The sequence below is a fragment of the Oncorhynchus nerka genome, linkage group LG6 (genome assembly GCF_034236695.1).
Source record: "Oncorhynchus nerka isolate Pitt River linkage group LG6, Oner_Uvic_2.0, whole genome shotgun sequence".
Classification (NCBI taxonomy): domain Eukaryota; kingdom Metazoa; phylum Chordata; class Actinopteri; order Salmoniformes; family Salmonidae; genus Oncorhynchus; species Oncorhynchus nerka.
The window spans coordinates 47,284,647-47,312,312 of NC_088401.1; the positions used below are offsets into that span (position 1 = coordinate 47,284,647).

Consider the following 27,666-nt stretch of genomic DNA (forward strand, 5'->3'; position numbering starts at 1 on the left):
GTGGAGGTCTCCAATTTTCTTTCTGAGGTCTTGGCTGATTTCTTTTGATTTTCCCCATGATGTTAAGCAAAGAGGCACTGAGTTTGAAGGTAGGCCTTGAAATACATCCACAGGTACACCTCCAATTGAGTCAAATGATGTTAATTATCCTATCAGAAGCTTCTAAAGCCATGACATCATTTTCTGGAATTTCCCAAGCTGTTTAAAGGCACAGTCAACTTAGTGTATGTACACTTCTGACCCACTGGAATTGTGATAGTGATTTATAAGTGAAATAATCTGTCTGTAAACAATTGTTGGAAAAATGACTTGTGTCACGCACAAAGTAGATGTCCTAACAGACTTGCCAAAACTATAGTTTGTTAAGAAATTTGGGGAGTGGTTGAAAAACGAGTTTTAATGACTCCAACCTAAGTGTAGTAAACTTCCGACTTCAACTGTATCTCTCAACACCATCCAGTTCTAATTGCCCTATATTTTTCAACTGTGCTGTTTCACAAAAGTTCTGAACCTTTCTATTCTCAGATTATACATATTGTAAATTTAAGATACATTTTTTTACTAAGAGCATTACATTTTTAATCGATTGACTATGACTTTTTACATCACCCAGCAGTGCTATTTGCAGAGTTAGCTCTAGGGAACTAATTTTACAAAACGGATTTAAGATCAATTTTGATCTTAAGTTTGATTTACGCAGAAAACCAAGTATAAGTAGTTATTTATAAAAACCTTACTTTGACGTGGAAATGATCTTATCTCTATGCCAAGTCAACTTGATGTAAGTGATTTTCCTGCTGGTTATGTAGGGGTATTACAGTTTGGAACGCATATGCTTCCAAGCCTGTGGTGAACTTTGCATTAGCTTTATGAACAATTTGTTAGGAATTATCAATTACAGGTGTGAGGAGTGAATTGCCAAACGCAAGGTGAATTAAAAACAGGATGCGATGTTGTGTGTCAAATTAGAAAAAGTAACCATGGCTGTTCTTGCGTTATTGGAAGACATTGGAAACCATGCTTTCAGAAGGGAGAGAGTTTGAGACCAGACTTACTTTTTTAAGCACGATGATCCATGGTTTATGAATCGCTATCGTCTCCCAATACCGTTTCTGTTAGATGTGTCCGCGGATTGAGACCCTGATCTGGAAGGGAAGACACGGTGTAATCATACCATACCCGTATCTGTCCACTCTGGGATTCCTCGCTATTGGGACATTCCAGACGGAAATGAGTGACAGGTCGGGTATATCACAGCCATCATTCAGCCGCATCCTGCTACAAATGATCGAGGCGATTCTACACATACTGTCCACGAGATACATTAGTTTCCGATTTACAGCCGACGAACAGGCGCGCGTCAATGGGGCGGCAGGGTAGCCTAGTGGTTAGAGTGTTGGACTAGTAACCGAAAGGTTGCAAGTTCGAATCCCCGAGCTGACAAGGTACAAATCTGTCGTTCTGCCCCTGAACAGGCAGTTAACCCACTGTTCCTAGGCCGTCATTGAAAATAAGAATTTGTTCTTAACTGACTTGCCTAGTAAAATAAAGGTAAAAAAAAAAAAAATGCCGAGTTTGTCCTCTCATTTAATTTCCCAGGGGTCATAGGTGCAGTTGACTGCACGCATATTGCCTTCCGCGCACCGTCTGTAGATGAACATGTATATGTTAACAGGAAGATATTCTATTCATTGAATGTTCAGATCTGCGATGCCCGTATGCATCAGGTGGAAAACTCCTTTACAAGCCAGAGAAGGTAACTTAATTTAATAAAATTACAAAACTTAAATGTAGTTATAAATGGGTCAACTTCAAGCAACATACCAACTGTTTGTTTGTTCCTTATATAATGACAAACCGGGGCGTAGGTTTAACTACTTTTAATGAACATATACTTCAGCTAGAAAACTCCATGTTTAGCCATGCAAGGCTTCTTTAACCAACTCCCGCGCCCGCATAGCCTGCTGGGTAAAATAGTCTAAATGTTATTAACATATAACAACACACCAACATTTAATTCTAATTGCACATCAAGGTTCTGGCCAAATAGCTGAAAAGTTTTTAATATGGCCCTACAGTTACTGAGCTGTCCCGTTGAAGCTTGTTCATTTTGTAGCAATGCTAATGTAAACGAATGGAATCAGCTGATTCCTATCGTTTCCACTAGCATTGCAACAAAATGCGAACAGATTTCAAGGGGACATCTCAGTAACTGTAGTGCAAGTTTGTTTGACAAGAACATTGGTGTGCAATTTCAAACCTAAATAAAATGTTGGCCTGTTTTAATGGTTTCCCTCCCCAATCAAAGGTGACATGTCACAACATAGCCCTGAGTCATGATATTGAAATGGATGCGGAGATTAGAATGGACCCCCAAGAGTCTCCTAACCCACCACCCAATGAAGCACCTGCCCCGGCTGATGCAGCGAGGAGGCGGCCGAGGCGGCCACTCATACAGAAATTGGCGTAAGAAACAGGGGGTGGGGCAGGGGGATGGACATTGGAAGTTAAGACCAGATTTAGCCATTGTTCTTTGTCTTACATCTGGGTTTCACAAGAGAAGGTCAAGGTTGGTTTGTGGGGTATCCTTTATTTATTTGGGCGTGGGCTACGGCCAAACAGTAGCCTGTGTGAAGTTGGGTTAATAAACAGTCAATTCGTAAACTCAAACCTCTGTCTGGACAATAGTTCCTTTATGATCTAGTCAGGTCATTACAATATTAAGTTACTGACAACCAAGTTTCACATTCCCTTAATTACTTACCCTGATCCAGTGACGCAGTCGTGGGGGATTCGCGCGCCAACGTTACTGCTAAACGATGTAAAAGTTGGAATTAAACCATATGAAAAATAGAAGAACCTCACCTTTTTTGAAACATTCACTGTCGCCGTCAGAGCATGTGCCAGTGTATGCGCTGGTTCACCCCGTTGTCTTAATGCTGCGGTTATATATGGCTATTCCCCCCCCCCCCCCTTGCAGTTAAGGTCAGACCATTTATTTTTCACATCAGCTACAGTTCTGTCTTGCTGCCCACGTCGTTCACTGCAGCGGCGACACACTCCCAAGCTACCTGTTTGACTTTGTTTGTCAACCCACTATTTAGTCCACCGAGTAATTTCTCCTCTACCATCGCCGTGATCTCGTCTTACAAAAAGTTTGCTTTTCTCTTTTGATCCATAGCTATTCCTGACTAAACCCTTAGTGCTAGCGTTCTATAAGGGGAAATCGCTGATTGTAAGGCACGTTCAACTTTATAGATCACAGGTGTGTAAAATACAAATGGGCTTCTTAGAACCTGCATAATCAAGGTTTTTAATGCTCAGTATTTTTTTTATGAATCAAATGTAAGCACACCCTCGGAAATTATTTTATGACTAAGTTGAAGTATAAATCGAAGAACAATTTTATAAATGAGGTACATTGTTCCTCTTAACCTACCTCTCATGCTCTTTCATGTTGACGAAACGGTCTATCCCTGTCATACAATACTCACTTAAATGCTTGCTTGCCTAACTTACTTTCATGGGCAATGTTAGCTAGTTAACCTGTTGCGACGAGCCATCCCGGATCCGGGATCGTGAATACAGCCTCAAGCTCATTACCATAACACAACGTTAACTATTCATGAAAATCGCAAATGAAATTAAATCAATATGCTAGCTCTCAAGCTTAGATTTTTGTTAACAACACTGTCATCTCAGATTTTCAAAATATGCTTCTCAACCATTGCAAAACAAGCATTTGTGTAACACTATTGATAGCTAGCGTAGCATTTAGCGTAGCATTTAGCGTTAGTATTCAGCAGGCAACATTTTCACAAAAAACAGAAAAACATTCAAATAAAATCATTTACCTTTGAAGAACTTCAGATGTTTTCAATGAGGAGACTCTCAGTTAGATAGCAAATGTTCAGTTTTTACAAAAATATTATTTGTTTAGGACAAATCGCTCCGTTTTCTGCATCACGTTTAGCTACGAAAGAAACCTGTATCCAGGATTGTGTAAATCTATCCGCAAGCTCATTAGCATAACGCAACGTTAACTATTCATGAAAATCGCAAATGAAATGAAATAAATCTATTTGCTCTCAAGCTTAGCCTTTTGTTAACAACACTGTCATCTCAGATTTTCAAAAATATGCTTCTCAACCATTGCAAAACAAGCATTTGTGTAACACTATTGATAGCCTAGCATAGTATTATGCCTGACATTCAGCAAGCAACATTTTCACAAAAACCAGAAAAACATTCAAATAAAATCATTTACCTTTGAAGAACTTCAGATGTTTTCAATGAGATTCTCAGTTAGATTGCAAATGTTCAGTTTTTACAAAAAGATTATTTGTGTTGACAAATCGCTCCGTTTTCTCCATCACGTTTGGGTAAGAAAAAAAACGAAAATTAAGTCATTAAAACGCAAACTCTTTTCCAAATGAACTCCATAATATCGACAGAAACATGGCAAACCGATGTTTAGAATCAATCCTCAAGGTGTTTTTCACATATCTATCGACAATAAATCCATTGTGGCAGTTGACTTTCTCTTCTGAAGAAATGGAACGCACATGGAGGACCTAGAGATTACGCAATAATTTCGACACAGGACACCGGGCGGACCCCTGGTAAATGTAGTCTCTTATGGTCAATCTTCCAATGATATGTCTACAAATACGTCACAATGCTGCAGACATCTTGGACGAACGGCAGAGAGCTCAGGTTCATTCATGGCACATTCACAGCCATATAAGGAGACGATGGGAAACAGAGCCTCAAAAATTCTGCTTATTTCCTGTTTGAGGTTTCATCTTGGTTTCGCCTGTAGCATGAGTTCTGTGGCACTCACAGATAATATCTTTGCAGTTTTGAAAACGTCAGTGTTTTCTTTCCAAAGCTGCCAATTATATGCATAGGCGAGCATCTTTTCGTGACAAAATATTGCGCTTAAAACGGGCACGTTTTTTTATCCAATAATGACATAGCGCCCCCATAGGTTGAAGAGGTTAACACTAGCCTTCTAACGCAAACTCACCCCATTCCGTACAAATGTGCGCAACCGCAACATTCAAACGAGGCTACAAAGAAAACTAATGGGACTGTAAAAATCGGGGGTGTGAACTAGGTTTCTATTCAAGCGTTGATCGACATGGTAATGCCTCTATAGTATTGGAGAAAAGTTGAGAAAACTGACCCTCCGTTACATAGTGACGTGTCATGTCGTAACGTACAGCAAGCATAAAGCAACTATTTCTGTCTTACAATCTCTCCACCAGGTGTAGCACTTCTCTCATCGTTTAAAAACAAGAAACGGACAGTGACGGGGGTAAGAGGGGGAAACCTAGTAATTTTTTCCGTCATCATTGCATGCGATCATCATCAAAGCCGCTGTTTACTTCTAAGATCACTTTAGCACCGCCCTAAAAAAATGATTCAAATTCGACACAAACCTTCAAATCGGTATGTAATGACACATTATATAAACTCTTTGTGTTTTATTTACATTTTAGTGGTGATAAGGTGATAAGTTGGACAGATCGAGTGAAAAAAAGCTATTTTCCCACACAACATCTCTCCTTCTCACTATCACGCATTAGTTTCACTTCCTCACCCGCCATTTAAAAAAAGACCCGACGGGGCTCATTGCCTGCTTGAATTATGCAGAAACAGGCAGCGTTTAGGTCATGTAATTGATTTAGTTGGAAAGGGGATACATTGTGCTTTACAATGGTATTGACATTACAGTTGATCTGGAACTATTATGTTTTTGGGGCGCTAAAATAAGGGCAATTGTACGGACCAAGGCGATGTACGAGTTTACGTTACATCTAGCTACATATTGAAATTCTGTTCTCTCAGTCCAGGCGAACAATGTATGAATTTATGGTTGGGATCAAAATCGCCATTATAATCATCCCTATCTCAATCCATGGATAATTTAGGAAAGGGACAATTTTAGCATGCTAGCCACGGGAGGACAACACCAAATGCAACAACTCAAGTTGTTTCTGTCAATGACGTATTTGTCTTAATGCGATGTGTTTGCTGCACCAGGACTCTTCACAGTTGAGCTCACTTAGCCAATCAGCGTTGAGCTAAACTATTATTTTATACTTTATCTTTTATCAAGGGAGGTCAAATGCTCTTTTGCTACCCTTGCATTCAATGCACCGGCTTCAACAATATCATACTCTTTATGACCAGACAGCATGAGATAGATGGCCTGCACATGCAGAGACACAAGGGGCACTGTTTCACTCACTCGGATGCTTTCTGAGATACAATTACATTCAGCCTCTTGCCAACTGACGGAAATTTATGAAACACAGAGAGGCAAAATATATGTACAACTATTATTTTTTTTGTCTTGGTAAATTTAGCATTTCTCCAATGTTAAGTCGGTCTAATATTAACTCAAACATAGACACTAGTTTCATGGTAGTTTAATTTCAACATAATTATTCATCACTCACAAGTTCATGTTTAACCAGAGATATATCTATGTCTGGAGGATGCACCTTATAGTATGGCCAACATAATAGTTATTATTATTATTATTACTGAATATAAGGCATCTGACATAAGATCATTTACATTGTAGAGTCTACACCTTCCGTACATACAGAATCATTTAATTGAATATTTTGAGGCATGTGGGTATTGGAGTAGTTAGAGTGAGGTACTGGGGGTAAAGGGTGTACTGAACTTGATCACTGCCAAACTCTCATTGGAAAGAATATTTGGTAACACCGTATTTGACACGTCCTGCACTCTATGACAGTATCAACATGTGGTAATAAAATAATATACAATTCAAGTGTTACCAAATATTTTCTGACTGACAGAGGGGACGACTGGGATGACACCTCAAATCCTATGGTAAACACATGTTTACAAAGTAAACAATACAGTAGTTATGGGCTTCATCTATGCATTTAATAGTGTTAGTAGTAATGGACGGTTATGATTTGAGTCCCAACAATGATTTCGCAGGCCAAGCATCATAAAGTCCATTTCCATCTGAGCTGTGACCACAGACACAACGAGTTCTCATTCGGAAGATTCTAGAACACCAAGTTATTTCGCTGAATGACTCCCGAACGCCAGGACAAACTGCATGATTGGATCTAGATTTTGTTTCTATGAAGGGAACCATGGTATAATGGCAGCACGGCTATTCCGTTGCCGTATCATAAAGGAAGTTCACCTTCTGTCTTGGACTGTCAGTCTCTCACATGCAATCATGCAAGAAACAAACACGTGACAGAATCTCAGGAGAACTTCACTGGCTGACAGACTCTGTCTAGAAGACATCTATAGAAGCCATCTTGACCCATCCCAGTGAGCACAAGCCATAGAAAATATGTATTTTCAACCAGAAATACATATTTTGAACGTCTTTTTAACCCAAAACATTTATTTTCAACATCTGTTGCTCAATGTGGTTGGACTCTAGAATCTCTGATGTGAAACAGCAGACAAATACAAATCAACAACAATGTAAATGGGATTCCTATGGCACAAAGTAACAATCACTGTTTGCAAGCTCCGTGGATAAGAGTTCATATCCTCTAGAGAGAGCTCAGCTAGCTCTGTGGTGGGGATGAAGTCCATTATAAAGCTGGGGAGCAAAGTGGGACAGTTCCTTTGTTTGCCTCCATAGCTGAAGATGAGGAAAAAGACTGCCTTCCTCTTCTTTATGTCTGGGGAGATGCAGCACCAACTCCTCCTTCCCTTCCGCCACTTTTTTTGTACAACTCACTGTCTCGCTCCACATTTAAAGTGTCCAAAGACTCCCCTACCGTATCAACACGTACACACACATGCAATAATACACTGAGCAAATAAAAACCATGGGTTAGGTTATAACGTTACATTTATATAGATTTATACATACATATAAATTCATATACTTTCAGGAATGTTAATATTTTTTCTTTTTTTTTCTTAAGGTACAAAATAACTTCTTATATGACAATAATATTCGACATATTAAAAACAATTATCAAGTCTCTTCTTAAAAAAAAAAAAATCCCATAATAAAAATAAGTTCTATGTTTTATTTTACAATATATTTTATTTTTGCTCTCTGGCAGCAGGTCCCTTGTTTTGTTTGTGGTTGTTTCCATGGCGATGACATGATATTACAACGGGCACTTGGCACAGCCACACTCCAGGGTGGTCTCCATCTCCTCAGAGTACGAGGATCCGTCGGTGCACTTGAAGACCACTTTCCGCCTCCGGCTCTTGGATGGTGCGCAGCAGAAGCCTCCGTCGCAGGCGCGGGGACACTCCACCCGGGGGATCTTACTGGTCGAGGTGCACGTCTTCATGGGCTGGTGCCGCTTCAGCAGCTCACGCACCACCTCTCCCTGGCACGCCGGTTCTGTGGGGGGGAGGGGCAATCAGAAAGGTTCACTGTCACTATAGCATCTGATTTTATTAATGGTTTATATTAGATAGCCTAACTGAAAAATTGCATATCATTCCTATGGACCTCTGAGAATCAAGTTTCTGTATACAATAAAAATGTCAGCATGACAGTTTCTGTGTGTGTGTTCCTCTCACCTGCGTCACAGGTAGGGCCAGTGTAGCCCGGCTGGCAATGGCAGGAGGGCTCCCCGCTCTCTGTGACCCTACACTCCCCGTGTCCACACTGGTGTCCTTTACAAGCTTGGGGCTCCTCTCTCCTGTCACAGTACTGCCCTGTGTAGCCGTCAGCACAATGACAACTGTAGGACGACGCCTTAGGCACACACAGCCCATGGACACACCTGGAACAAAGAGATGCAGACAATATGAGGAATGTTAATGTGTGTGTGTTTTTGGGGTGTAAAATGTACCCGCGTTGAGTACAAATGATTCATATTTATAATGTTATTAAACATGGGAAAGTGTAAAAGTATGAGTTTTTTTCTGTGTGAATGTAACGTGTTGAAGACAATGCCTCAATCTACGAGTAATTCATTATGAATTAGTTATGACTAAAGGCCTATGAGGTGTCCTGTGTAGGCCATACCTGCTGCTCTGACAGGGGCTAGGGGCGATCCTCTGGTCACAGAGGGGTCCGCTGCGGCTGGGTGGGCACTCACAGGACACACCCGTTTCCCCCCTCTGTCTGCAGGCGCCCTGGGCACACACGCTGCAAGAGTGGCAGCCTGGCAGGATGCCCTCCAACCCGCGTGGCGCCGCCCCCAGATCCTGGAGCTCTCCGTTGATCCTGACGTTGTGGATGCAGCCGTTGAAGGCCTGGGGGCTGCGATCGGGACCTGAACGCAGTCCGGACGCCATTACCGCTGAGGGCACACCTGGAGAGGAGGAGGAGGAGGAGGGATGGAAGAATTAAGGGGTTAGATCATTCTGACATTCTGGTTTGACGTTCTGACATTTTGTGAAATGTAAATGCAAACAAAAAACATGCTTATGAGACTATCTTTAAGTATCCTCAAAATCAGTAGGTATGCGTAGTGGTGTTTTTTGTTTTGTTTTTTACATAAGGTAATGGTGTGTACAGGTATGTGCACTGTATGGGTTTCTGCTTACCTCCTATGTAAAGCTGTGTGTTGCGGTCCACAGAGGGCTGGCGGGGCAGCTTGCCCAGGCTCTTGGGGGATCCCTTGTCTACCACCAGGCTCAGAGAGTGGTTCTGAATCAGGAGCTCCACCGTGTGGAATAGACCGTCACTCACAGACTCAACACTGGAGAGAGAGAGAGACAGGAAGACATTAAAAAACGTGGTTCAACAACACTGCACAGAGACAGGGAAAGAGAGGGGACACAGGGCAATAGCAACACATGGTAGGAATATAGGAGTTGTTATAGAATAGGAGAAAAACATCTGATTCAAGGACAAATTCGGTAGAAAAGGAGACTTGGAATGGCCTCATACAATAAACATAGCTGGTTTTTCTATAGGACCTCACACATTATTCTGTGGCAGTTGAATTGTTATAGAGCACTCGTTTGGTGTTATTAAGGAGAGTAGGGTGTTTAAAGCTTTGATTCTAGGCAGCCATGCGGTTTGTGACCTCTCACACACGTACTGTGTGGAGGGTAAGAGCTCTGTGAGCGTAGGGACACGTATCACTCTGGACCTGTGAACAGTAGCAGCACTCTGGAGGAGGCCAGTGTGTGTGTGTCCTCCAGAGAGCCTTTCACACTACTCATGTTTAAACCATGGCAAGGCACCTCCTCACCCAGCCCGCAAAAACCTCCCCGCGCCAGCAAACTCCAACTGGAATAGCAAGCTATGATGCTGGTGGGTTCAGGCTGAGCCAGATGATTTTGGCCCTCACAATGATAATAGGCCTGTTGCCGTTGGACTGCTCCAGTTCCCACACTGGCTGACTGCTGGGTACAGAACAGGCTGTACTCCCTCTGGGCTCTGGGCCCGCCTGGTTACTGATGGGTAATTGTGTTTGGTCTAAGGGCTGATACAACAGTAGCCTGGGGTATGAGGTCGTAACCCCGCTGGATCTTGGGAGGGGAGGAGAGTCGAGGAGGGGGTAGATTCTGTGACTTGAGGTTAGGCTACAAGGCTCTGACTCTGGGTGAAGGGGTAGATGAGTCCAGGCTGAGGGGGTCAGAATAGAGTGGTATATGGGGTCAGAGTAGAGGGGCAGATGGGTCATGTTGAGGGGTAGATGGAGCCATATTAGAGGGGTAGATGGGTCATGTTAAGGGGTAGATGGGGCCGGATTAGAGGGGTAGATGGGGCCGGATTAGAGTGGTAGATGGGTCATGTTGAGGGGTAGATGGGGCCGAATTAGAGGGGTAGATGGGGCCGGATTAGAGGGGTAGATGGGTCATGTTAAGGGGTAGATGGGGTCGGATTAGAGGGGTAGATGGGGCCGGATTAGAGGGGTAGATGGGTCATGTTAAGGGGTAGATGGGGGATTAGAGGGGTAGATGGGTCATGTTGAGGGGTAGATGGAGCCAGATTAGAGGGGTAGATGGGTCATGTTGAGGGGTAGATGGAGCCAGATTAGAGGGGTAGATGGGTCATGTTAAGGGGTAGATGGGGCCGGATTAGAGGGGTAGATGGGTCATGTTGAGGGGTAGATGGAGCCAGATTAGAGGGGTAGATGGGTCATGTTGAGGGGCAGATGGAGCCAGATTAGAGGGGTAGATGGGTCATGTTGAGGGGTAGATGGGGCCGCATTAGAGGGGTAGATGGGTCATGTTGAGGGGTAGATGGAGCCAGATTAGAGGGGTAGATGGGTCATGTAGAGGGGTAGATGGAGCCATATTAGAGGGGTAGATGGGTCATGTTGAGGGGTAGATGGGGCTGCATTAGAGGGGTAGATGGGTCATGTTGAGGGGTAGATGGGGCCGCATTAGAGGGGTAGATGGGTCATGTTGAGGGGTAGATGGAGCCAGATTAGAGGGGTAGATGGGTCATGTTGAGGGGTAGATGGAGCCAGATTAGAGGGGTAGATGGGTCATGTTGAGGGGTAGATGGAGCCAGATTAGAGGGGTAGATGGGTCATGTTGAGGGGTAGATTGGGTCAGGCTGATCAGCCCTAAGGCCGTCACTGGTATGGACGTTATTCCTGGAGAGGAGACAGGCAGCTACATTACAGACAGCTAGAGACAGTGGTTTGGCAGGGATAGAGCGGGGAAGAGAGAGAGAAAGAGATATAGGAGAGAGAGAGAGAGAGAGAGAGAGAGAGAGACCAATGGGTATGGGTGGTGAAATTGATTGCAGCTCTTTCCCTCAACTTCTCCTCTCAGCCCAAAACTAACTCTTCCTATCCTTACCCCAAGAAATGTTTTTGTTCCAAAAACATAAACGAGAGAAAAACCCACTCTCGCCGCCGTTGGGTTGTGGTCTTCTCCAAAAACAGCATACCATCAGGGGAGTTTAGCAAAGCTCCTCCCCCCTACTGCCAGCTCTCCTATTGGCTGATGGTTAAAAACATTTGATTGACACTTCCCGCAGTGGTTCAATGACCGTATTATTAGAATTAACAGCCAGTAGAAAAGTACTGTGAGTTCTGGAGGTGGGCCCAGAACCCAGACAGCTAGAGTCCTGACTGCTCCCTCCATACAGGCCAACACACTGCCAAGACAAAGACCAGCAGTAAAACTAGACAATCAGCACGCTACAAGCACAACGAACCAATGTTCACCCGTAGGTCAAGTGCGTGAGGACTTTAGCACAACACAGCTGAGAGGACAGGTAAAGGACACAACCCCCTACACAGCTCAGCAATTGGCCAATGTGGTTTCAGTAAAAAAAAGAAAGAAAAAAAGGTATTCGCTCAACAAAGGGCCAACACAGACGCAGGCAGGCAGCATGTATGGTTTGCATTATGGGCCCGTAATTCAATTCCAGTCTGAAAACAAGGCTTTTGCGACCAACACAATGGTAGGGCCTGCTGCAAAGACCCCCTTCTGCCTTCCTGTCCTCCATTGAAAATGTAAATACCACCATGGAAGTCCGGCTTTATTACACTTTAATGACATTTTCATCCCGTGTCTGTGGTTTTGACAGCCGTCTTTCATTACGCGGCAATCTGAAAGCCCACATCCTCGCCAAAGGGGGAGTAGCAGGGAAGAACATGGTTTTTGGGTTGGAGGCAAAAGAGGTCTAGGAAAAATGTCAAGAGATTTATTTCTGTTTTTATCTCTTTCAAATGACAACCCTGACAACAAGGTGATAATAGTCTTTGGGGGAAAAGTGTGAAGTAATACTAGGTGTTAAACAGAGGAGCCCACATTCTGATATGATGTCATATGACCACAGAGGGGCAGCAGAGTTCTAGCCCAACAAGGTGAATCGTGGAGCTCGGCCCTCCAGCCTTTGGCAATATTGGGTTTTGTCTGTGTTTTGACAAGCTGAAGTTTTCCAGAGGCAATGATATTTTTTTGAGGGGGATGCGGGGACTTTGATGTGTGCCCAGCCTGCGTATTAGCTTAAAGCGGCCCATTATGGAATTCAATAAAAACAAACAGAAAGCCGTGGCAGATTTCAGCAGCGTCGTGTCCCCCTGCAAGTCGACCGGGGGAAATCAATTTCCTGTCAGCCGAGAATCAAATACTCTGTTTTCCTCTCGCAACCAAACCGCATTAGAAATGTCACATACACTAACTTTGAAACAATTACCGGTTGCCTTTATCTGAGTAAAGATACCCCGAACCAGCTTCCCTGTAGACCCTATTAACATTTTAAAATGAAATTAGCCAGAACTATCATTTGCTTACAATGTAGCACTAACCCGACTAGCTTGTTTAGTGTTCAGTCTGAGGAATGGGGGGGGATGTTGTTTGGCTGCCTGGCTGGTTCCTCTTAGGGATAGCTAGGTCTAACTGCAGCTATCTAAACCATCTTAACGGGTGGGGGTAGCTAGGTGGAAACATAACAGCTATGCCCTTGAAAGGACTTGACTCCAGCTTCCCAGAGACCGGAAGCTAAACATGGTCTAAACACGCCGGTCTCATGGTCTCCTTTATGGTGCTTGCCAGTGGTGCAGCATTCTCCAGCCAGATGTCACACTCCATTCTCCTGACCTCTGTGGAACACTTTCTGCCTCCCAATTGTCAATGATCCCCTATATAGTGCACTACTTTTGACCAGGTTTCACCGGGAGGCCCATCTCTCTCTGACCAGTGATCACCGGGAGGCCCATCTCTCTCTGACCAGTGATCACCGGGAGGCCCATCTCTCTCTGACCAGTGATCAACGGGAGGCCCATCTCTCTCTGACCAGTGATCAACGGGAGGCCCATCTCTCTCTGACCAGTGATCAAAGGGAGGCCCATCTCTCTCTGACCAGTGATCAATGGGAGGCCCATCTCTCTCTGACCAGTGATCAACGGGAGGCCCATCTCTCTCTGACCAGTGATCACCGGGAGGCCCATCTCTCTCTGACCAGTGATCACCGGGAGGCCCATCTCTCTCTGAACAGTGATCACCGGGAGGCCCATCTCTCTCTGACCAGTGATCACCGGGAGGCCCATCTCTCTCTGACCAGTGATCACCGGGAGGCCCATCTCTCTCTGACCAGTGATCAACGGGAGGCCCATCTCTCTCTGACCAGGGATCAACGGGAGGCCCATCACTCTCTGACCAGTGATCAACGGGAGGCCCATCTCTCTCTGACCAGTGATCAACGGGAGGCCCATCTCTCTCTGACCAGTGATCACCGGGAGGCCCATCTCTCTCTGACTAGTGATCACCGGGAGGCCCATCTCTCTCTGACCAGTGATCACCGGGAGGCCCATCTCTCTCTGACCAGTGATCACCGGGAGGCCCATCTCTCTCTGACCAGTGATCAATGGGAGGCCCATCTCTCTCTGACCAGTGATCACCGGGAGGCCCATCTCATACCCAGCGGTCTCTCTTTCTCCCCCCCTCCTTTCTTTCTTTCTTTCTTTCTTTCTTTCTTTCTTTCTTTCTTTCTTTCTTTCTTTCTTTCTTTCTTTCTTTCTTTCTTTCTTTCTCTCTCCTCCACTCTCGCTTTCTCAATTTCCTCTCTGCACCCTCTACCAGTGGCCCCACTTTGTTCCCATGCTGCCTGTCCTCTCCTCTATTCTCCTCTCCTGTCTTCTCTTCTCTTTCCTTTGTGACTCAGCCCTTAAAGACTCTCCACTCTGCTCTGATGTGGCACTCGGCTCACAAAGAGACATATTCGGCTGATGCTGAGTGGAGCATAGAAAAGCAACAGAGAGAAGAGAGAGACACTCTGACCCCTCTATAGGCTCTTCTCCGCAGCTCTAAATCAAAGTTTCATGGCAGGCAAGGGCTAAAAGTAATGCAATTTATAGGGAATAGGGTGCCATTTGGGATGTGCAGCCTAGGTGTGGCAGTGAGATTGTGGAACCTAGAAAGGGTGTGAGGGAGTTGGGTAGCAAATTGAAACGCTCTCGTTCAATTTTCTGTGATGTTTTTATGCCCCTTTCCTTCCATACTTCTTCTCTCCCTCTATCCCTCTCTCCTGAATAACAGCAGACGTGGTCCCTTAAACTAATAGAAGGATTACTGTGGCATTTGGTAAAGGGCAGGACATTAGCACACAGTGAGGACCCGGGCATTCATCAGATGGTAATGAGGCCTCTCGGGTGGGGAAGGGGCCTCTCCCCTGCTGCCTCCATATCATCTCATCCCTCACTCTCCTTCTCTCTCTTTTCCTCCCCCGTCGTGTGAGGCAGGTTAGATCTGGACAGATGAGTGCTTCACGACCCACCTTCCCTTCAGACAGACACTTGACCAGACCACCCTTCATTCACTCATGCTTCTCTTCCATATTTTTCTCACCACTCTCTCCTCCTCAGACCTCCACCCCTCACCTCTCCTTGCTGAAGCTGTCTCCCCTCCAGTCTCCTATTCCCCCCCCCGTGCAGGCTGCGGTGCTGCAGGCAGCCAGAAGGAGCTACAGGTGTGGAAACATCCCCTTCCTCCCCGGCCCCCTCCCCCACCGCGTCTTTACGACCCAACATCAATTTGAAGTCGCTCTCCTTCCGAGAGCCGCTGGACCACAGGGGGCTGAGGAATGTAGCGACCACAACCATTCTCTTTCTCTCACTGAAGGTGAACATCCTCAAAGCTCAGCTCATAGTCCATCCACATCTATGCAATCTTCGGGCGAGAGCTGTGTAGAATTGAGGCCCTGGCTGGAAGTGAGGCCTGCTGCTCCACACAGTTAATGTTAATGCTAACCATCACAGGGCGAACTCAGGAACGTGCTGGGTGCTGTGTACTCTGGGCTCTGTCGTAGACCATGTCCCAGTAATGGGAGCGGACAGGGGTAATTCCCCTCCTCACTTTCCCGTCCTGTCTCCTCTCACTCACCCCATCCCCGCTCCCTGCATCACTCCCTCTGCACCCCAAAGACAATGGGGCAAGGCGCTGCCAAAGCCACAAAACGCTACGTCACTCTGGGGGAAAAGGGACTGATGAGGGGGAGAGTCTGCAGATCCAGAACAAAATGAGGAAGCCATGACGCATCAGACAGGCCTGGGGCTGGAGCTGGAAGACAGGCCTGGGGCTGGAGCTGGGAGACAGGCCTGGGGCTGGAGCTGGGGTTGGGGCTTGGAGACAGGCCTGGGGCTGGAGCTGGGGTTGGGAGACAGGCCTGGGGTTGGGGCTGGGAGACAGGCCTGGGGTTGGGGCTGGGAGACAGGCCTGGGGCTGGGGCTGGGAGACAGGCCTGGGGCTGGGGTTGGGGCTGGAGCTGGGAGACAGGCCTGGGGCTGGGGTTGGGGCTGGGAGACAGGCCTGGGGTTGGGGCTGGGGCTGGAGCTGGGAGACAGGCCTGGGGCTGGGGCTGGGGTTGGGGATGGGAGACAGGCCTGGGGCTGGAGCTGGTTATAGAGCTGGGGCTTGGATATGATTTCAAACCAAAACCATGACAGGCACATTTGCCTCAGAGTTTAAGCATCTAATTTAATTTTGAAACTGGACATGGTTTTTGATTGCTGCAAGACAAAGGAACGACTGAGATGTCCTTTCCTTCCTCCCTGCCGTTCGAAGACGACCAATTCATTACTTTGGAGGTAATAGGAGGAACACAACACGTGAAAAAGGGCCCAGTGCATGAGGCGATCCCAGTCTAACAAATCACTTGGGGAGGAGCTGTTCTTTTTCACTGGGCAGCTCTTTGATGGGTCGATCGATAACCTACCTCCCTCTCTCTCTCCTTCCCTGCTTCCTCTCCTCCCTGCCTCGGGGTAGCAGCTAAAAGTCTCTCTAAACAGCACAAGGGAATGGCCAGATGACGTTTGGATCAATAACAACAAATCCGGAGCAGACAGACAGTGGCGCTGGTCTGAGGTCAGCTCCTACGGGCTCTGTTCTCCTCTCTCAGGCTCTGGGTTTTCTTAAGCCGTTGTTCAAAATCTCACTGACTGCCTATGTCGGCTGTAATAATGGTCTTTATTTAGCTGCTATAGAGGCTTTACGAACGCATACATGGATGTGTGTACAGTAAAGTGTTAACTGCGCTCCCCTACTCTGTGTAGCACAGGGTTATAACACCACAGTAAAGGAACCACAGCCCTTCTGTGTTAGCATGCTGGGCTGGAGATAAGGCTAGCGGGGACAGACTCAACAAACTCCTCAGTGCTCCGTCTGTCTGGGGAGAGCAGAAGGCAGTTTTTTGTTTGTGAGGGGCTTCACTGAGCATAACCGCGTAGCCGGGTCTAGATGGAGGTGGCTGCTACTCCGAGAGGAAGGAGGGAGGGAGGGAGGGAGAGAGAGTTTATGGGTAAAAGTGTGTGTAGGGGTGTGTATTGGTGAGACTGTGTGTAGGGGTGTGTATTGGTGAGACTGTGTGTAGGGGTGTGTGTATTGGTGAGAGTGTGTGTATGGGTAAGCTCTGTTTATATGGTGAGTGTGTGTTCCTGTAGAGCAGAACTATAGGCTGGCTGTGGTTCTTCAACGAGAGAGAGAGAGCGAGAAAGCGAGAGCGAGACAGAGAGACAGACAGACGGGGGTGCTGACCTGTAGACGGTGGTCGGTGGGTAGTTAACGATGTCGTAGATTATGCGTATGTGTCCCTGGTACAGCTCTAGAGCTAGAGGATCATGATCCTCCTTGTAGAGCAGGATACCGTTGTCCTTATCTGTAGCCACCTGTAGAGAGACAGACAGACAGAAAGAGAGAGAGAAGAGAGAGAAATTGAGAGAGATAGGGAGAGAAATAGACAGAGAGAGACAGGAACAGGGAAGAGATTCAGGGGGTATGCTAATTTGGTATAGAGCAGACCTAACCGACTCTATTAAATTAGTCAAAACAGGATTTTTTAAAACATCTGGCTAGAAATTAGTAAGGAAATGATCTCAACAGAAAAAAATGGCCTCATGTGTGCTACCTATATCCCCCCAATAGGATCCCCATACTTTAATGATGACAGCTTCTCCATCTTAGAGAGGGAGATTAACCATTTCCAAGTTCAGGGACATGTACTAGTCTGTGGTGACCTAAATGCCAGAACTGGACAAGAACCCGATACCCTCAGCACACAGGGGGACAAACACCTACCTGGAGGTGACAGCATTCCCTCCCATAATGCCCCCCTAGACATCACTACAACAACATAACCTAACAAAAACGGGTCACAACACCTGCAGCTTCGTCCGGCGCTAGGCAGTAGTACTGTAGACTACTTTATCACTGACCTCAACCCAGAGTCTCTTACAGCGTTCAAAAGGTTTCACTGTAATGGTGACGGTGTAAACTAGGCAGTAGAAAACCTAAACAGTATATTTGAACTCTCAGCTTTCCCATCCAATCAAAAAATTTCAAGCAGACAACCTAAGAACATTATCAACAATAACAAATGGTTTGATGAGGAATGCAAAAAACCTAAGAAAGAAATTGAGAAACCTATCCGACCAAAACATAGAGACCCAGAAAACCTGAGCCTACGCCTTCACTATGGAGAATCACTGAGCCTACGCCTTCACTATGGAGAATCACTAAAACAATACAGAAACACACTACGGAAAAAGAAGGAACAGCACATCACAAATCAGCTCAATGTAATTGAAGAATCCATAGAATCTAACCACTTCTGGGAAAATTGGAAAACTCTAAGCAAACAACAACACGAATAGTTATCTATCCAAAACGGAGATGGATAAACCGATTCTCAAATATTTTTGGCTCTATAACAAAGAACAAACAGCAAAAATATATACATGATCAAATAAAAATCTTAGAATCAACTATTGAAGACTACCAGAACCCACTGGATTCCCAATTACATTGAATGAACCACAAGACAAAATACAAACCCTCCAACCCCAAAAGGCCTGTGGGGTTGATGGTAATTCCAAATTAAATGATAAAATATACAGACCACAAATTCCAATTGGCTATACTTAAACTATTTAAAATTCTCCTCGGCTCTGGAATCTTCCCCAATATTTGGAAACAAGGCCTGATCACCCCAATCCACAAAAGTGGAGACAAATTTGACCCCAATAACTACCGGGGGATTGGTGGGATCTGTGTCAACAGCAACCATGGAAAAGTCCTCCGCATTATCATTAACAGCCGACTCGTACATTTCCTCAGTGAAAACAATGTACTGAGCAAATGTCAAATTGGCTTTTTACCAAATTACCTTACGACAGACCACGTATTCACCCTGCACAACCTAATTGACAAACAAACAAACCAAAATAAAGGCAAAATCTTCTCATGCTTTGTTGATTTCAAAAAAGCTTTCTACTCAATTTGGCATGAGGGTCTATTATACAAATTGATGGAAAGTGGTGTTTGGGGAAATACATACAACATTATAAAATCCATGTACACAAACATTAAGTGTGCGGTTAAAAGTGGCAAAAATCACACACATTTCTTTCCACAGGGCTGGGGGGCGAGACAGGGATGCAGCTTAAGACCAACCCTCTTCAACATATATATCATTGCATTGGTGAGGGCACTAGAACAGTCTGCAGCACCCGGCCCCCGGCCAACTAGAATCGGATGTCAACTGTTTGCTGATGATCTGGTGCTTCTGTCCCCAACCAAGGAAGGTCTACAGCAGCACCTAGATCTTCTGCACAGATTCTGTGAGACCTGGGCCCTAACAGTAGATCTCACTAAGACAAAAAATAATGGTTTTCCAAAAAAGGTCAGTTGCCAGGACAACGAATACAAATCTAGACACTGCTATAGCATATAAAAAAACTATACTAACTAAAACTAAAAACTAACTATAAACGCCACAGGTAGCTTCCACAAAGCTGTGAACAATCTGAGAGACAAGGCAAGAAGGGCCTTCTATGCAATGAAAGGGAACATAATATTCGACATACCAATTAGGATCTGGCTAAAAATACTTGAATCAGTTATAGAACCCAATGCCCTTTATGGTTGTGAGACCTGGGGTCTGTAAGCGCAGCAATGGGCACACGGCAGTAGGCTATAAGTGTGAATGTTCCAAAATGCAATCAATTAGTGTGAAAACACCATTCTCAAAAGTGACCGCAAATGCGATTATGAATGTAATGCCTTTATTATAAAGGTGCATTTTTATGGTGAAAATGATCATCCCCAAACATGAAACTCTGCGTATATATATGCCAGTTAGACACCTGTTGTAAAGAGGATTAATGTGCTTAATTTTAAGAAGTTATTTGGTCACATTAGTTGTAATGCAAACCTTATCAAAACATATAGGCCTAAGGGCTAGGTTACATGAGGTGTGCGACTATGATTTGAAAAAGTTGTAAAAAAAAGTATTGCCTTACTGCACACAAGCTGGGTATCATTCACAAATGGAAATATATAATTCAGTGATAGTTCAATACTGTGACCCATCAGACGATTTTTTTTATTTAATCTTGTCTTTATACAGTTGAAGTCGGAAGTTTAACTACAGACCTCTCTCATCTTTTTAAGTGGGAGAACTTGCACAATTGGTGGCTGACTAAATACTTTTTTGCCACACTGTATGTAAACTTCCGACTTCAACTGTACATACTGAATAATATATGTGTTTTGATGCACCCGTCTCGAAATAGCGGCAGGGGAAAAAATACATGTCATCTATGCACTTAAATAACGAATGTAGGACGCTTTCCCCATGGTTTATTTTCATGCCAGCCAGGTAGGCTGTTGTAAAGAGAAGCAACGTGCTTAATATTAGGAAAGTTGAGAAATAAATATAGTAGGCCTAGCCTATAGAAAGCTGATGGGATCCTCCTTTTTTTAATAGAAGCCATCAACACTTTTTTTTTCAATGTGTATTGTCTGGTCTATAGAAATGTTGCTTAACATGAGCTCATGGGCTCCCATGAAGTGTTTGATTAGATTTTTGATTAAATTTGCATTGATGTTAGTGATTAGAGGGACAATAGAGTGCTGAGTACCAGGCAGTTAGCAAGTTTAGTAGGCTACTAATGACCATCGGCAGCATCAAAGCTTGGAGAAGCCTAATTACCGTGATCTTAAAGGTCACAAGGAATTTGACTGCCATCATGACTTGGTAATACGGTCCTAGCCCTAGCTGCAGAGAGAGAGAGAATGCAAGCGAGGTTCAGAGCCAGTGATACAGACAGACAGACAGACAGACAGACAGACAGACAGACAGACAGACAGACAGACAGACAGACAGACAGACAGACAGACAGACAGACAGGTGAATTTATGGAGAGTGGAGGCCTTTCCCAGCAGCAGGACTCAATGGAGTTTTCACTGGCTTGGGCTTGGTTTGGCACTGACACGAGAACCATGTGACATGAGCTGCTGCTGCTATTGGCCCCACTGAGCGAGAGAGGGACCACACGCTGGAAAAAGCCAGGTGTTGGATATCAATTAAAGATATAAGAGGACTTTTTCCAGTGTGTGGTCCCTCTCTCGCTCAGTGGGGCCAATAGCATTCTTTCCAAAAGGGAGGAAAAGAATCTGTACCTAACACTTAGGGTTACTATTCTACTGAAGCTACTCTATTTGAAATGAAAACATATGGCATTGGGGATGTTTACTTCACTTAGTCTGCACTACAGCGTGGCTCACAACTCAAAGCGTATTTGATTTGGAAACGCTACTTTTCTATTTTAAGGAACTTCAAATATTTTTTAACGTATTTAGAACTGCGGTAGACAACTAACCGAACACTGCTTTCGATTTCCAGGCATCATCTTGATACCTGGCCTGATGACTCCTTGCTGTCCCCAGTCCATCTGGCCGTGCCGCTGCTCCAGTTTCAACTGTTCTGCCTGCGGCTATGGAACCCTGACCTGTTCACTGGATGTGCTACCTGTCCCAGACCTGCTGTTTTCAACTCTCTAGGGACAGCAGGAGCGGTAGAGATACTCTGAATGATCGGCTATGAAAAGCCAACTGACTACTGAGGTGCTGACCTGTTGCACCCTCAACAACCACTGTGGTTATTATTATTTGACCCTGCTGGTCATCTATAAACATTTGAACATCTTGGCCATGTACTGTTATAATTTCCACCCGGCACAGCCAGAAGAGAACTTGGCACCCCTCATAGCCTGCTTCCTCTCTAGGTTTCTTCCTAGGTTCTGGCCTTTCTAGGGAGTTTTTCCTAGCCACCGTGCTTCTACACCTACATTTCTTGCTGTTTGGGGTTTTAGGCTGGGTGTCTGTACAGCACTTTGTGACATCAGCTGATGTAAGAAGGGCTTTATAAATACATTTGATTGATTGATTGATAGATATTGGCAAGCTGCATTTGCTCTTGCCCATGTTTCTACCTACGTACAAAAGCCACCTTTAGCACATAGGCTAAGCCCAACAGTTCTATTTTTACCACAGTCTTTTTCATTAACATTAGCGTGCCCCCTCGCCAACGAGCACATGAGCTCATTTGGAGGTAAGAAGCGATCCGGCGGCTTTGACTCACTCCTAGTGATTGGGCTGATAACAGTCACCACGCCGACACTCTATTACCATAATACATATCCCCCTGAGACACATTATTTCATGCTAGTGAACAAAAGGTGACATTCTAATAATGTCACCATCCAACCGTCCCTGTGGTGGCAGGTGGTGGATCGGATGCCACACGGCTGGCTGAGAGCCCCAATAACACAGAGTCTGCATCCCAAATGGCACCCTAGTCCCTACTGAGTGCACTACAGGGCCCATAGGGTTCTGGTCAAAAGTAGTGCACTTTATGGGAATAGTGTGCCATTCCGGACGCAGACAGAGAGCGAGATAGAGAGGGATAGTTTGTCATACTAGCCCCTGAAAAAATTATCCCTCTTATACCTTTCCCAAGGGTGCTACATTCTATACTTTAAGTACTGCAATGATGGGGGATAGTGTGTAAAACACACTAGCTCTCATCAACTTTATAGTTTACAGCTTGACGTAATGGGAAGGATGATCAGTTATAGGGAGATAATAGCTAGGCTACTCGGCTGCTAGTGTAAAGGATGTCATGCTGCTTACTTATCGGGTACCAATACCTCCTGATTCGGCTTTTGCCAAGGCTCGAACCCAGGAAGGAGGAGACAGGGTGAGAGGGAAGGGGTGGAGAAGCAGAGGGAGGAGGAGGGGCAGTGGGAGAGGAGAGGAGGAGGAAAGGAGGGAGGAGGAGGAGAGGAAGGAGTACAGAGAGGAGAGCAGAAGATGGAGGAGAGGAAGGGATGGAGATGTGAAAGCCAGTATTGTTGCTGCTTAGGGGTGGTACAGTACCTGTAGGGAGATGTGGGCAGAGTTAGGGGTCAGGGGTTAGTGGTGTTATATTACCTGTAGGGAGATGTGGGCAGAGTTAAGGATCAGGGGTTAGGGGTGGTATATTACCTGTTGGGAGATGTGGGCAGAGTTAGGGGTCAGGGGTTGTATAGTACCTGTAGGTAGATGTGGGCAGAGTTAGGGATCAGGGGTTAGGGGTGGTATATTACCTGTAGGGAGATGTGGGCAGAGTTCGGGATCAGGGGTTAGGGGTGGCATATTACCTGTAGGGAGATGTGGGCAGAGTTAGGGATCAGGGGTTAGGGGTGGTATATTACCTGTAGGGAGATGTGGGCAGAGTTAGGGATCAGGGGTGGTATAGTATCTGTTGGGAGATGTGGGCATAGTTAGGGGTCAGGGGTGGTATATTACCTGTAGGGAGATGTGGGCAGAGTTAGGGGTCAGGGGTGGTATAGTACCTGTAGGGAGATGTGGGCAGAGTTAGGGGTCAGGGGTGGTATAGTACCTGTTGGGAGATGTGGGCAGAGTTAGGGGTCAGGGGTGGTATATTACCTGTAGGGAGATGTGGGCAGAGTTAGGGGTCAGGGGTGGTATATTACCTGTAGGGAGATGTAGGCAGAGTTAGGGGTCAGGGGTGGTATATTACCTGTAGGGAGATGTGGGCAGAGTTAGGGGTCAGGGGTGGTATATTACCTGTAGGGAGATGTGGGCAGAGTTAGGGGTCAGGGGTGGTATAGTACCTGTTGGGAGATGTGGGCAGAGTTAGGGGTGGTATAGTACCTGTTGGGAGATGTGGGCAGAGTTAGGGATCAGGGGTTAGGGGTGGTATATTACCTGTAGGGAGATGTGGGCAGAGTTAGGGGTGGTATAGTACCTGTAGGGAGATGTGGGCAGAGTTAGGGGTGGTATAGTACCTGTAGGGAGATGTGGGCAGAGTTAGGGGTGGTATAGTACCTGTCGGGAGATGTGGGCAGAGTTAGGGGTGGTATATTACCTGTTGGGAGATGTGGGCAGAGTTAGGGGTGGTATAGTACCTGTTGGGAGATGTGGGCAGAGTTAGGGTGGTATAGTACCTGTTGGGAGATGTGGGCAGAGTTAGGTGTGGTATAGTACCTGTAAGGAGATGTGGGCAGAGTTAGGGATCAGGGGTTAGGGGTGGTATAGTACCTGTTGGGAGATGTGGGCAGAGTTAGGGATCAGGGGTTAGGGGTGGTATATTACCTGTAGGGAGATGTGGGCAGAGTTAGGGGTTAGGGGTAGTATAGTACCTGTTGGGAGATGTGAGCAGGGTTAGGGGTCAGGGGTTAGGGGTGGTATAGTACCTGTAGGGAGATGTGGGCAGAGTTAGGGGTCAGGGGTGGTATAGTACCTGTTGGGAGATGTGGGCAGAGTTAGGGATCAGGGGTTAGGGGTGGTATATTACCTGTAGGGAGATGTGGGCAGAGTTAGGGGTCAGGGGTTAGGGGTGGTATAGTACCTGTTGGGAGATGTGGGCAGAGTTAGGGGTTAGGAGTGGTATAGTACCTGTTGGGAGATGTGGGCAGAGTTAGGGGTCAGGGGTTAGGGGTGGTATAGTACCTATAGGGAGATGTGGGCAGAGTTAAGGATCAGGGGTATAGTACCTGTTGGGAGATGTGGGCAGAGTTAGGGGTCAGGGGTATAGTACCTGTTGGGAGATGTGGGCAGAGTTAGGGGTCAGGGGTTAGGGGTGGTATAGTACCTATAGGGAGATGTGGGCAGAGTTAGGGGTCAGGGATTAGGGGTGGTATAGTACCTGTAGGGAGATGTGGGCAGTTAGGGGTCAGGGGTTAGGGGTGGTATAGTACCTGTAGGGAGATGTGGGCAGAGTTAGGGATCAGGGGTTAGGGGTGGTATATTACCTGTAGGGAGATGTGGGCAGAGTTAGGGATCAGGGGTTAGGGGTGGTATATTACCTGTAGGGAAATGTGGGCAGAGTTAGGGGTCAGGGGTTAGGGGTGGTATAGTACCTGTAGGGAGATGTGGGTAGTTAGGGGTCAGGGGTGGTATAGTACCTGTTGGGAGATGTGGGCAGAGTTAGGGGTGGTATATTACCTGTTGGGAGATGTGTTAGGGGTCAGGGGTTATATTACCTGTAGGGAGATGTGGGCAGAGTTAGGGGTCAGGTACCTGTAGGGAGATGTGGGCAGAGTTAGGGGTCAGGGTGGTATATTACCTGTTGGGAGATGTGGGCAGAGTTAGGGGTCAGGGGTTAGGGGTTGTATAGTACCTGTAGGTAGATGTGGGCAGAGTTAGGGATCAGGGGTTAGGGGTGGTATATTACCTGTAGGGAGATGTGGGCAGAGTTAGGGATCAGGGGTTAGGGGTGGTATAGTACCTGTTGGGAGATGTGGGCATAGTTAGGGGTCAGATGTAGGGAGATGTGGGCAGAGTTAGGGGTCAGGGGTGGTATAGTACCTGTAGGGAGATGTGGGCAGAGTTAGGGTAGGGGTGGTATAGTACCTGTTGGGAGATGTGGGCAGAGTTAGGGGTCAGGGGTGGTATATTACCTGTAGGGAGATGTGGGCAGAGTTAGGGGTCAGGGGTATAGTACCTGTTGTGGGCAGAGTTAGGGGTCAGGGGTGGTATAGTACCTGTTGGGAGATGTGGGCAGAGTTAGGGGTCAGGGGTGGTATATTACCTGTAGGGAGATGTGGGCAGAGTTAGGGGTCAGGGGGTGGTATATTACCTGTGGGAGATGTAGGCAGAGTTAGGGGTCAGGGGTGGTATATTACCTGTAGGGAGATGTGGGCAGAGTTAGGGGTCAGGGGTGGTATATTACCTGTAGGGAGATGTGGGCAGAGTTAGGGGTCAGGGGTGGTATAGTACCTGTAGGGAGATGTGGGCAGAGTTAGGGGTCAGGGGTTAGGGGTGGTATAGTACCTATAGGGAGATGTGGGCAGAGTTAAGGATCAGGTATAGTACCTGTTGGGAGATGTGGGCAGAGTTAGGGGTCAGGGGTTAGGGGTGGTATAGTACCTATAGGGAGATGTGGGCAGAGTTAGGGGTCAGGGATTAGGGGTGGTATAGTACCTGTAGGGAGATGTGGGCAGTTAGGGGTCAGGGGTTAGGGGTGGTATATTACCTGTAGGGAGATGTGGGCAGAGTTAGGGATCAGGGGTTAGGGGTGGTATATTACCTGTAGGGAGATGTGGGCAGAGTTAGGGATCAGGGGTTAGGGGTGGTATATTACCTGTAGGGAAATGTGGGCAGAGTTAGGGGTCAGGGGTTAGGGGTGGTATAGTACCTGTAGGGAGATGTGGGTAGTTAGGGGTCAGGGGTGGTATAGTACCTGTTGGGAGATGTGGGCAGAGTTAGGGGTGGTATATTACCTGTTGGGAGATGTGGGCAGAGTTAGGGGTCAGGGGTGGTATATTACCTGTAGGGAGATGTGGGCAGAGTTAGGGGTCAGGGGTGGTATATTACCTGTAGGGAGATGTGGGCAGAGTTAGGGGTCAGGGGTGGTATATTACCTGTTGGGAGATGTGGGCAGAGTTAGGGGTCAGGGGTTGTATAGTACCTGTAGGTAGATGTGGGCAGAGTTAGGGATCAGGGGTTAGGGGTGGTATATTACCTGTAGGGAGATGTGGGCAGAGTTAGGGATCAGGGGTTAGGGGTGGTATAGTACCTGTTGGGAGATGTGGGCATAGTTAGGGGTCAGGGGTGGTATATTACCTGTAGGGAGATGTGGGCAGAGGGGTTAGGTAGGGAGATGTGGGCAGGTTAGGGTCAGGGGTGGTATAGTACCTGTTGGGAGATGTGGGCAGAGTTAGGGGGGGTCAGGGGATGTGGGCAGAGTTAGGGGTCATGGTATAGTACCTGTAGGGAGATGTGGGCAGAGTTAGGGCAGGGTTAGGTTGGGAGATGTGGGCAGAGTTAGGGGTCAGGAGTGGTATATTACCTGTAGGGAGATGTGGGCAGAGTTAGGGGTCAGGGGTGGTATATTACCTGTAGGGAGATGTAGGCAGAGTTAGGGGTCAGGGGTGGTATATTACCTGTAGGGAGATGTGGGCAGAGTTAGGGGTCAGGGGTGGTATATTACCTGTAGGGAGATGTGGGCAGAGTTAGGGGTCAGGGTGGTATAGTACCTGTAGGGAGATGTGGGCAGAGTTAGGGGTCAGGGGTTAGGGGTGGTATAGTACCTATAGGGAGATGTGGGCAGAGTTAAGGATCAGGGGTATAGTACCTGTTGGGAGATGTGGGCAGAGTTAGGGGTCAGGGGTATAGTACCTGTTGGGAGATGTGGGCAGAGTTAGGGGTCAGGGGTTAGGGGTGGTATAGTACCTATAGGGAGATGTGGGCAGAGTTAGGGGTCAGGGATTAGGGGTGGTATAGTACCTGTAGGGAGATGTGGGCAGTTAGGGGTCAGGGGTTAGGGGTGGTATATTACCTGTAGGGAGATGTGGGCAGAGTTAGGGATCAGGGGTTAGGGGTGGTATATTACCTGTAGGGAGATGTGGGCAGAGTTAGGGATCAGGGGTTAGGGGTGGTATATTACCTGTAGGGAAATGTGGGCAGAGTTAGGGGTCA

General features: G+C 46.4%; 1 protein-coding gene across 1 annotated transcript in view; it reads right to left on the reverse strand.

The window, feature by feature from the left end:
* Positions 1 to 6,421: 6,421 nt before the first annotated feature.
* The window catches only part of LOC115130023 (slit homolog 3 protein-like), a 236,498-nt gene continuing 215,253 nt past the window's right edge, over positions 6,422 to 27,666 (reverse strand). Inside the window, exons 32-36 of the mRNA XM_065019593.1 lie at positions 17,437 to 17,567; positions 9,538 to 9,692; positions 9,014 to 9,302; positions 8,563 to 8,768; positions 6,422 to 8,380 (exon numbers count right to left, since the gene is read on the reverse strand). Coding sequence (XP_064875665.1) covers positions 8,139 to 8,380; positions 8,563 to 8,768; positions 9,014 to 9,302; positions 9,538 to 9,692; positions 17,437 to 17,567 — 1,023 coding nt within the window. The 3' untranslated portion in view covers positions 6,422 to 8,138. The remainder of the gene's footprint in view (positions 8,381 to 8,562; positions 8,769 to 9,013; positions 9,303 to 9,537; positions 9,693 to 17,436; positions 17,568 to 27,666) is intronic.